The 11,086-nt window shown below is 55.2% G+C and overlaps 1 protein-coding gene across 1 annotated transcript; it reads left to right on the forward strand.

Annotated features, from left to right (window-relative positions):
• On the forward strand, nucleotides 1–11,055 carry LOC129847607 (methylthioribose-1-phosphate isomerase-like). Its single transcript, XM_055915358.1, has 5 exons — nucleotides 1–330; nucleotides 3,665–3,888; nucleotides 7,810–7,979; nucleotides 9,960–10,136; nucleotides 10,551–11,055. Exons 1-5 carry the CDS (start codon nucleotides 199–201, stop codon nucleotides 10,787–10,789), a joined length of 942 nt encoding a protein of 313 aa, XP_055771333.1. The 5' UTR covers nucleotides 1–198; the 3' UTR covers nucleotides 10,790–11,055.
• Nucleotides 11,056–11,086: the final 31 nt, after the last annotated feature.

Here is an 11,086-nt window from a genome sequence, read left to right on the forward strand (position 1 = left end):
TCCTGCCGGGGTAAGCACGTGGTTCCGTATGTGTGTCAGACAGAGGTTTTCTGAGCTACCCTTCTATTTTTTCCCCCCAGACAGTTAATATTCATTTTCCAGCACTTTTATCCTCTACCAACCCACGACGATTCGAAACGGCAACTGGGCGGAGTGTGTGTGTGTGTTGTGCCATCCGATCCATCTCGTTCGCGGGTCATGACGCTCGAGGCGATCCGTTACCGGGCCGGGTCTCTGCAGATTCTTAACCAGCTGCTCCTACCGCAGGAGACTGTGTTCGACGAGGTCCGCACAGTGCAGGACGGCTATGAAGCGATCAAGTCCATGAAGGCAAGAAATATCACTCACTCTGTCTTCTCCCTCTTCCGTTTCCTATTCCACCTTCACTACGTGTCACCTCGTCGTGTGTGTGTGTGTGTGTGTGTGTGTGTGTGTGTGTGTGTGTGTGTGTGTGTGTGTTTTTCCTAGCAGTGTTTCTACCACAGTGTGTGTAGCTATGTTGACTGCGGGTGTCTTTGTGTCAAACAGGGTGGATATTTTGTGTGAGCTGTGCACTCTGCCCTCGGTTCTGTCACAGAGCAGATCTGGACGGTGTTGTGGACCCAGCCCTCGGTTCTGTCACGGAGCAGATCTGGACGGTGTTGTGCATGGGCGAAGGTCTTGTGGCCTGTGATAGGCTCTTTGTTGAAGTCCAGGGCCTGTGTGTTTTGATCGTCCCCGCTATTTCCACCGATTACTACCGTCCGCAGGGCCGTATTGCATGGAATAGCAGCCTCGGTGTGGACGGTCGGGGTTGGATCACATACACAGTGTGTCACTCGTTCGTTTTTACCAGCCATCGGCCCGGTTGGTTTATTTAACGTGATCCTAAGCGACAAGGGATCCAATTATTTATTTACCGTTTACCGACAAAACCACCGTGCCAGGTATCCGCACCCAACCATGAAAACGCCCACCCCTTTCTCTTGCTCTCACGGTAAAGATTGTCTATGCATTATTAATGACCGATTCCCGGGGTTTTGTTCGCGCCTGCAGTCGGTGCTCTGCCGCTTGTTGACTCGTTTTATTAGTGTTTGGCGACGGCTTTTATCAGAGCGGTTCTGACGAGGAGAGATGTTTTGTTGATCGTCAAATAGACTGCTTCTCTTTTCTTTTTCTTCTTCATAATAAACCTCCTTCCATTGATACAGACACCCTCTCTTCATCTCCCTCTTTGTCTCTCTCTCACACACACACACACACACACACACACACACACACACACACACACACACACACACACACACACACACAGCTACTCTCCATCTGAGCATCAGCCCAATTTCAGACCTGTGTGATGGAATGCCTCTTAAACAGTATGATGTCGTCATGGTGATAGTAATAGTAGTGTCCCTGGGGGGGATGATACCAAGCTGACACTGATCTCACACACTGGTGACGTCATACACCACCACTCACTGTCCTGCTGTCTGTGTGTTCTGACTATCGCCCTGCTTTGTGTCGGCAGGTAGCCTAGTGGTTAGAGGGTTGGGTGTGTGTGTACAGTCATGTCAGGGATTGCCTGCATACGGTCCTGTCTGGTATTGCCTGCATACTGTCCTGTCTGGTATTGCCTGCATACTGTCCTGTCTGGTATTGCCTGCATAATGTCCTGTCTGGTATTGCCTGCATAATGTCCTGTCTGGTATTGCCTGCATACTGTCCTGTCTGGTATTGCCTGCATACTGTCCTGTCTGGTATTGCCTGCATACTGTCCTGTCTGGTATTGCCTGCATACTGTCCTGTCTGGTATTGCCTGCATACTGTCCTGTCTGGTATTGCCTGCATGCGGTCCTGTCTGGTATTGCCTGCAGACCTTCCTGTCTGGTTTTGCCTGCATACTGTCCTGTCTGGTATTGCCTGCATACTGTCCTGTCTGGTATTGCCTGCATGCGGTCCTGTCTGGTATTGCCTGCATGCGGTCCTGTCTGGTATTGCCTGCATACTGTCCTGTCTGGTTTTGCCTGCATACTGTCCTGTCTGGTTTTGCCTGCACACTGTCTTGTCTGGTATTGCCTGCATATGGTCCTGTCTGGTATTGCCTGCATATGGTCCTGTCTGGTATTGCCTGCATACGGTCCTGTCTGGTATTGCCTGCATACGGTCCTGTCTGGTATTGCCTGCATACGGTCCTGTCTGGTATTGCCTGCAGACGGTCCTGTCTGGTATTGCCTGCAGACGGTCCTGTCTGGTATTGCCTGCAGACGGTCCTGTCTGGTATTGCCTGCAGACGGTCCTGTCTGGTATTGCCTGCATACTGTCCTGTCTGGTTTTGCCTGCATACTGTCCTGTCTGGTTTTGCCTGCATACTGTCCTGTCTGGTTTTGCCTGCATACTGTCCTGTCTGGTTTTGCCTGCACACTGTCCTGTCTGGTTTTGCCTGCATACTGTCCTGTCTGGTATTGCCTGCACGCGGTCCTGTCTGGTATTGCCTGCACGCTGTCCTGTCTGGTTTTGCCTGCACGCTGTCCTGTCTGGTATTGCCTGCAGACGGTCCTGTCTGGTATTGCCTGCAGACGGTCCTGTCTGGTATTGCCTGCAGACGGTCCTGTCTGGTATTGCCTGCAGACGGTCCTGTCTGGTATTGCCTGCAGACGGTCCTGTCTGGTATTGCCTGCAGACGGTCCTGTCTGGTATTGCCTGCAGACGGTCCTGTCTGGTATTGCCTGCAGACGGTCCTGTCTGGTATTGCCTGCAGACGGTCCTGTCTGGTATTGCCTGCAGACGGTCCTGTCTGGTATTGCCTGCAGACGGTCCTGTCTGGTATTGCCTGCAGACGGTCCTGTCTGGTATTGCCTGCAGACGGTCCTGCCTGGTATTGCCTGCAGACGGTCCTGCCTGGTATTGCCTGCAGGCGGTCCTGCCTGGTATTGCCTGCAGGCGGTCCTGCCTGGTATTGCCTGCAGGCGGTCCTGCCTGGTATTGCCTGCAGGCGGTCCTGCCTGGTATTGCCTGCAGGCGGTCCTGCCTGGTATTGCCTGCAGGCGGTCCTGCCTGGTATTGCCTGCAGGCGGTCCTGCCTGGTATTGCCTGCAGGCGGTCCTGCCTGGTATTGCCTGCAGGCGGTCCTGCCTGGTATTGCCTGCAGGCGGTCCTGCCTGGTATTGCCTGCAGGCGGTCCTGCCTGGTATTGCCTGCAGGCGGTCCTGCCTGGTATTGCCTGCAGGCGGTCCTGCCTGGTATTGCCTGCAGGCGGTCCTGCCTGGTATTGCCTGCAGGCGGTCCTGCCTGGTATTGCCTGCAGGCGGTCCTGCCTGGTATTGCCTGCAGGCGGTCCTGCCTGGTATTGCCTGCAGGCGGTCCTGCCTGGTATTGCCTGCAGGCGGTCCTGCCTGGTATTGCCTGCAGGCGGTCCTGCCTGGTATTGCCTGCAGGCGGTCCTGCCTGGTATTGCCTCGTACTGCATAGTTTCAGTCATCCAGCTAACTGCAAGACACGGTCTTCTGGACAGGAGAGTTCTAGAGGACTGTGGCGAGGAGAGGTGGGAGGAGACAGGTGTATGATGAAGACCAATGAGAGAGTTTGATAGACACACAGGTCCTGCCCCTCTGGTTTACAAGAAATGTTCAAAGGCTCAATTCCAATATGATGTCTGGTTCCCCCTCCATTCCTTCTCCCCCTCCAGGTGCGGGGGGCTCCTGCCATCGCCATCGTAGGCTGTCTGAGCCTGGCAGTGGAGCTGCGCGCAGGTGCCGGGGGCAACGACCCCGTGACCTTCATCCGGGAGTCTCTGTGTCACCTGACTTCTGCAAGACCCACGGCCGTCAATATGGGCCGGGCCGCCCGAGAACTGATGGAGTTTGCCGAGAACGAGAGCATGGAGAAAAACCCAGAACAACTCACAGAGAGGTATGGAGGGAGGGAGAGAGGGATGAATTTGGAGAGATGGAGGGAGGGAGAGAGGGATAAATTTGGAGAGATGGAGGGAGGGAGAGAGGGATACATTTGGAGAGATGGAGGGAGGGAGAGAGGGATACATTTGGAGAGATGGAGGGAGGGAGAGAGGGATAAATTTGGAGAGATGGAGGGAGGGAGAGAGGGATGAATTTGGAGAGATGGAGGGAGGGAGAGAGGGATGAATTTGGAGAGATGGAGGGAGGGAGAGAGGGATGAATTTGGAGAGATGGAGGGAGGGAGAGAGGGATGAATTTGGAGAGATGGAGGGAGGGAGAGAGGGATGAATTTGGAGAGATGGAGGGAGGGAGAGAGGGATGAATTTGGAGAGATGGAGAGAGGGAGGGATGGATGTAGGGAGAGAGAGAGAGAGAAAGGGATGAATGTAGAGAGAGAGAGAGAGATGTAGGGAGGGATAGATGTATGGAGAGAAAGGGAGGGATGGATGTAGGGAGAGAAAGGGATGGGAGGGATGGATGTAGGGAGTGAGAGAGGGATGGATGTAGGGAGTGAGAGAGGGATGGACGTAGGGAGAGAGGGAGCGGGATGGATGTAGGCAGAGAGGGAGAGATGGGTATAGGCGGAGAGGGAGAGATACCAAAGAGAGAGAGGGAGGGCGACCCAGCGAGAGGGAGACCCAGAGAGAGAGAGAGAGAGACCCAGAGAGAGAGAGAGAGAGACCCAGAGAGAGAGAGAGAGAGACCCAGAGAGAGAGAGAGAGAGACCCAGAGAGAGAGAGAGAGAGACCCAGAGAGAGAGAGAGGGAGACCCAGAGAGAGGGAGACCCAGAGAGAGGGAGACCCAGAGAGAGGGAGACCCAGAGAGAGGGAGACCCAGAGAGAGGGAGACCCAGAGAGAGGGAGACCCAGAGAGAGGGAGACCCAGAGAGAGGGAGACCCAGAGAGAGGGAGACCCAGAGAGAGGGAGACCCAGAGAGAGGGAGACCCAGAGAGAGGGAGACCCAGAGAGAGGGAGACCCAGAGAGAGAGAGACCCAGAGAGAGAGAGACCCAGAGAGAGAGAGACCCAGAGAGAGAGAGACCCAGAGAGAGAGAGAGGGAGACCCAGAGAGAGAGAGAGGGAGACCCAGAGAGAGAGAGGGGGAGACCCAGAGAGAGAGAGGGGGAGACCCAGAGAGAGAGAGGGGGAGACCCAGAGAGAGAGAGGGGGAGACCCAGAGAGAGAGAGGGGGAGACCCAGAGAGAGAGCGAGAGAGGGAGACCCAGAGAGAGAGCGAGAGGGGGAGACCCAGAGAGAGCGAGAGGGGGAGACCCAGAGAGAGCGAGAGGGGGAGACCCAGAGAGAGCGAGAGGGGGAGACCCAGAGAGAGCGAGAGGGGGAGACCCAGAGAGAGCGAGAGGGGGAGACCCAGAGAGAGCGAGAGGGGGAGACCCAGAGAGAGCGAGAGGGGGAGACCCAGAGAGAGCGAGAGGGGGAGACCCAGAGAGAGCGAGAGGGGGAGACCCAGAGAGAGCGAGAGGGGGAGACCCAGAGAGAGCGAGAGGGGGAGACCCAGAGAGAGCGAGAGGGGGGGACCCAGAGAGAGCGAGAGGGGGGGACCCAGAGAGAGCGAGAGGGGGGGACCCAGAGAGAGCGAGAGGGGGGGACCCAGAGAGAGCGAGAGGGGGGGACCCAGAGAGAGCGAGAGGGGGGGACCCAGAGAGAGCGAGAGGGGGGGACCCAGAGAGAGCGAGAGGGGGGGACCCAGAGAGAGCGAGAGGGGGGGACCCAGAGAGAGCGAGAGGGGGGGACCCAGAGAGAGCGAGAGGGGGGGACCCAGAGAGAGCGAGAGGGGGGGACCCAGAGAGAGCGAGAGGGGGGGACCCAGAGAGAGCGAGAGGGGGGGACCCAGAGAGAGCGAGAGGGGGGGACCCAGAGAGAGCGAGAGGGGGGGACCCAGAGAGAGCGAGAGGGGGGGACCCAGAGAGAGCGAGAGGGGGGGACCCAGAGAGAGCGAGAGGGGGGGACCCAGAGAGAGCGAGAGGGGGGGACCCAGAGAGAGCGAGAGGGGGGGACCCAGAGAGAGCGAGAGGGGGGGACCCAGAGAGAGCGAGAGGGGGGGACCCAGAGAGAGCGAGAGGGGGGGACCCAGAGAGAGGGGGGGACCCAGAGAGAGCGGGGGACCCAGAGAGAGCGAGGGACCCAGAGAGAGCGAGGGACCCAGAGAGAGCGAGGGACCCAGAGAGAGCGAGGGACCCAGAGAGAGCGAGGGACCCAGAGAGAGCGAGGGACCCAGAGAGAGCGAGGGACCCAGAGAGAGCGAGGGACCCAGAGAGAGCGAGGGACCCAGAGAGAGCGGGAGACCCAGAGAGAGAGCGGGAGACCCAGAGAGAGAGCGGGAGACCCAGAGAGAGAGCGGGAGACCCAGAGAGAGAGCGGGAGACCCAGAGAGAGAGCGGGAGACCCAGAGAGAGAGCGGGAGACCCAGAGAGAGAGCGGGAGACCCAGAGAGAGAGCGGGAGACCCAGAGAGAGAGCGGGAGACCCAGAGAGAGAGCGGGAGACCCAGAGAGAGAGAGGGAGACCCAGAGAGAGAGAGGGAGACCCAGAGAGAGAGAGGGAGACCCAGAGAGAGAGAGGGAGACCCAGAGAGAGAGGGGGAGACCCAGAGAGAGAGAGAGAGAGAGGGGGAGACCCAGAGAGAGAGGGAGACCCAGAGAGAGAGAGGGAGACCCAGAGAGAGAGAGGGAGACCCAGAGAGAGAGAGGGAGACCCAGAGAGAGAGAGGGAGACCCAGAGAGAGAGAGGGATACCCAGAGAGAGAGAGGGAGACCCAGAGAGAGAGAGGGAGAGAGACCCAGAGAGAGAGAGAGAGAGAGGGGGAGACCCAGAGAGAGGGGGAGACCCAGAGAGAGAGAGGGAGACCCAGAGAGAGAGAGGGAGACCCAGAGAGAGAGAGGGAGACCCAGAGAGAGAGAGGGAGACCCAGAGAGAGAGAGGGAGACCCAGAGAGAGAGAGGGAGACCCAGAGAGAGAGAGGGAGAGAGACCCAGAGAGAGAGAGGGAGAGAGACCCAGAGAGAGAGAGGGAGAGAGACCCAGAGAGAGAGAGGGAGAGAGACCCAGAGAGAGAGAGGGAGAGAGACCCAGAGAGAGAGAGGGAGAGAGACCCAGAGAGAGAGAGGGAGAGAGACCCAGAGAGAGAGAGGGAGAGAGACCCAGAGAGAGAGAGGGAGAGAGACCCAGAGAGAGAGAGGGAGAGAGACCCAGAGAGAGAGAGGGAGAGAGACCCAGAGAGAGAGAGGGAGAGAGACCCAGAGAGAGAGAGGGAGAGAGACCCAGAGAGAGAGAGGGAGAGAGACCCAGAGAGAGAGAGGGAGAGAGACCCAGAGAGAGGGAGAGAGACCCAGAGAGAGAGAGGGAGAGAGACCCAGAGAGAGAGAGGGAGAGAGACCCAGAGAGAGGGAGAGAGACCCAGAGAGAGGGAGAGAGACCCAGAGAGAGGGAGAGAGACCCAGAGAGAGGGAGAGAGACCCAGAGAGAGAGAGACCCAGAGAGAGAGGGGGAGACCCAGAGAGAGAGGGGGAGACCCAGAGAGAGAGATCCAGAGAGAGAGAGGGGGAGACCCAGAGAGAGAGACCCAGAGAGAGAGAGACCCAGAGAGAGAGAGACCCAGAGAGAGGGGGAGACCCAGAGAGAGGGGGAGACCCAGAGAGAGGGGGACACCCAGAGGGACACCCAGAGGGACACCCAGAGAGAGAGGGGGAGACCCAGAGAGAGAGGGGGAGACCCAGAGAGAGAGGGGGAGACCAGACAGTGGGAGAACATGAAAGTGGACTAAACTAAAGAGTAGATCAGAAGTTGAAAAGGGAAGATGATAGTGGAAACTGCTTTATGACAGACAAACTCCCTCTCCTCTAATCCCCGCCCATCTTGCAGTGTGATTGGCTGGATCGAGGAGATGCTGGAGCGGGATGTCAATGACAACAAGAAGATCGGTAACTACGGAGCTCAACATATCCTGTCTGGTGTTCCCCGAGACTCTGTCACCATCTTAACTCACTGCAACACAGGGTCACTGGCCACGGCAGGATACGGCACTGCACTGGGTAAGACAGAGAGTCTCCGTGCTCTAGTACCAGACTATAACCAGTGTGTCTCTGTGCTCTAGTACCAGACTATAACCAGTGTGTCTGTGCTCTAGTACTAGACTATAACCAGTGTGTCTCTGTGCTCTAGTACTAGACTATAACCAGTGTGTCTCTGTGCTCTAGTACTAGACTATAACCAGTGTGTCTCTGTGCTCTAGTACCAGACTATAACCAGTGTGTCTCTGTGCTCTAGTACCAGACTATAACCAGTGTGTCTCTGTGCTCTAGTACCAGACTATAACCAGTGTGTCTCTGTGCTCTAGTACTAGACTATAACCAGTGTGTCTCTGTGCTCTAGTCCCAGACTATAACCAGTGTGTCTCTGTGCTCTAGTACTAGACTATAACCAGTGTGTCTCTGTGCTCTAGTACTAGACTATAACCAGTGTGTCTCTGTGCTCGAGTACTAGACTAAAACCAGTGTGTCTCTGTGCTCTAGTACCAGACTATAACCAGTGTGTCTCTGTGCTCTAGTACCAGACTATAACCAGTGTGTCTCTGTGCTCTAGTCCCAGACTATAACCAGTGTGTCTCTGTGCTCTAGTACTAGACTATAACCAGTGTGTCTCTGTGCTCTAGTCCCAGACTATAACCAGTGTGTCTCTGTGCTCTAGTCCCAGACTATAACCAGTGTGTCTCTGTGCTCTAGTACCAGACTATAACCAGTGTGTCTCTGTGCTCTAGTCCCAGACTATAACCAGTGTGTCTCTGTGCTCTAGTACTAGACTATAACCAGTGTGTCTCTGTGCTCTAGTCCCAGACTATAACCAGTGTGTCTCTGTGCTCTAGTCCCAGACTATAACCAGTGTGTCTCTGTGCTCTAGTACTAGACTGTAACCAGTGTGTCTCTGTGCTCTAGTCCCAGACTATAACCAGTGTGTCTCTGTGCTCTAGTACTAGACTATAACCAGTGTGTCTGTGCTCTAGTACCAGACTATAACCAGTGTGTCTCTGTGCTCTAGTACCAGACTATAACCAGTGTGTCTCTGTGCTCTAGTACTAGACTATAACCAGTGTGTCTCTGTGCTCTAGTACCAGACTATAACCAGTGTGTCTCTGTGCTCTAGTACCAGACTATAACCAGTGTGTCTCTGTGCTCTAGTACTAGACTATAACCAGTGTGTCTCTGTGCTCTAGTACTAGACTATAACCAGTGTGTCTCTGTGCTCTAGTACCAGACTGTAACCAGTGTGTCTCTGTGCTCTAGTACTAGACTATAACCAGTGTGTCTCTGTGCTCTAGTACTAGACTATAACCAGTGTGTCTCTGTGCTCTAGTACCAGACTGTAACCAGTGTGTCTCTGTGCTCTAGTACCAGACTATAACCAGTGTGTGTCTGTGCTCTAGTACTAGACTATAACCAGTGTGTCTCTGTGCTCTAGTACCAGACTATAACCAGTGTGTCTCTGTGCTCTAGTACCAGACTGTAACCAGTGTGTCTCTGTGCTCTAGTACTAGACTATAACCAGTGTGTCTCTGTGCTCTAGTACCAGACTGTAACCAGTGTGTCTCTGTGCTCTAGTACTAGACTATAACCAGTGTGTCTCTGTGCTCTAGTACCAGACTGTAACCAGTGTGTCTCTGTGCTCTAGTACCAGACTGTAACCAGTGTGTCTCTGTGCTCTAGTCCCAGACTATAACCAGTGTGTCTCTGTGCTCTAGTACCAGACTGTAACCAGTGTGTCTCTGTGCTCTAGTACTAGACTATAACCAGTGTGTCTCTGTGCTCTAGTACCAGACTGTAACCAGTGTGTCTCTGTGCTCTAGTACCAGACTGTAACCAGTGTGTCTCTGTGCTCTAGTACTAGACTATAACCAGTGTGTCTCTGTGCTCTAGTACTAGACTATAACCAGTGTGTCTCTGTGCTCTAGTACCAGACTGTAACCAGTGTGTCTCTGTGCTCTAGTACCAGACTGTAACCAGTGTGTGTGTCTCCAGGTGTGGTGCGTTCCCTCCATGCTCTCGGCAGACTGAAGCGGATGTATTGTACAGAGACCAGACCCTATAACCAAGGGGCCAGACTGACAGCCTATGAGGCCGTGGCTGAAGGGTTCCCTGCTACTCTCATCACAGACAGCATGGCTGCACTCACCATGAGAGAGAAGAGCATCACAGGTATACACAGTCTGACTGACTGCCTGCCTGACTGTCTACCTGCCTGTCTGTCTGACTGCCTGTCTGACTGACTGCCTGTCTGACTGACTGCCTGTCTGACTGCCTGCCTGCCTGCCTGTCTGCCTGTCTGACTGACTGACTGACTGACTGTCTGACTGACTGACTGACTGTCTGACTGACTGACTGTCTGCCTGACTGTCTGCCTGTCTAACTGTCTGACTGACTGCCTGTCTGACTGACTGCCTGTCTGACTGACTGACTGCCTGACTGCCTGACTGCCTTTTTGTTTCCTTCTCTTCCTGTCTTTCCTCTCTCTTCTTCCTCCAATAAATGGTCTGGTTTGATGTTCTATCCATCTCTTATCACTATAATGTTATTTTTTTATCTCTCCCTCTCTCTCTCTCCCTGTCTCAGCTGTTGTCGTAGGGGCGGACAGGGTGGTTGCTAACGGCGACACGGCCAACAAAATCGGCACGTACCAGCTGGCCATCGCCGCAAAGCACCATGGGATCCCGTTCTACGTGGCGGCGCCCAGCACGTCATGTGACCTGAGTCTGGAGAGCGGCCGGCACATTGTCATCGAGGAGCGCCCCGCCGAGGAACTCACCAGCATCAACGGAGTCCCCATCGCTGCCCCGGGTACGAGTGTGTAGAGAGCGGGAGACAATGGCAGAGGGAGAAACAGACAGATTGATAGAAAGATAGTGGTAGAGATATAACAGTATAGTCCCTGGTAGACAGACAGACGGACAGACGGACAGACGGACAGACGGACGGACGGACGGAACAGTGTATTCTCTGGTAGACAGACAGAGGGTACAGTGTATTCTCTGGTAGACAGACAGACAGAGGGAACGGTGTATTCTCTGGTAGACAGACAGAGGGTACAGTGTATTCTCTGGTAGACAGACAGAGGGTACAGTGTATTCTCTGGTAGACAGACAGAGGGT

Source organism: Salvelinus fontinalis, unplaced genomic scaffold, assembly GCF_029448725.1.
Source record: "Salvelinus fontinalis isolate EN_2023a unplaced genomic scaffold, ASM2944872v1 scaffold_0893, whole genome shotgun sequence".
NCBI classification, from domain to species: Eukaryota; Metazoa; Chordata; class Actinopteri; order Salmoniformes; family Salmonidae; genus Salvelinus; species Salvelinus fontinalis.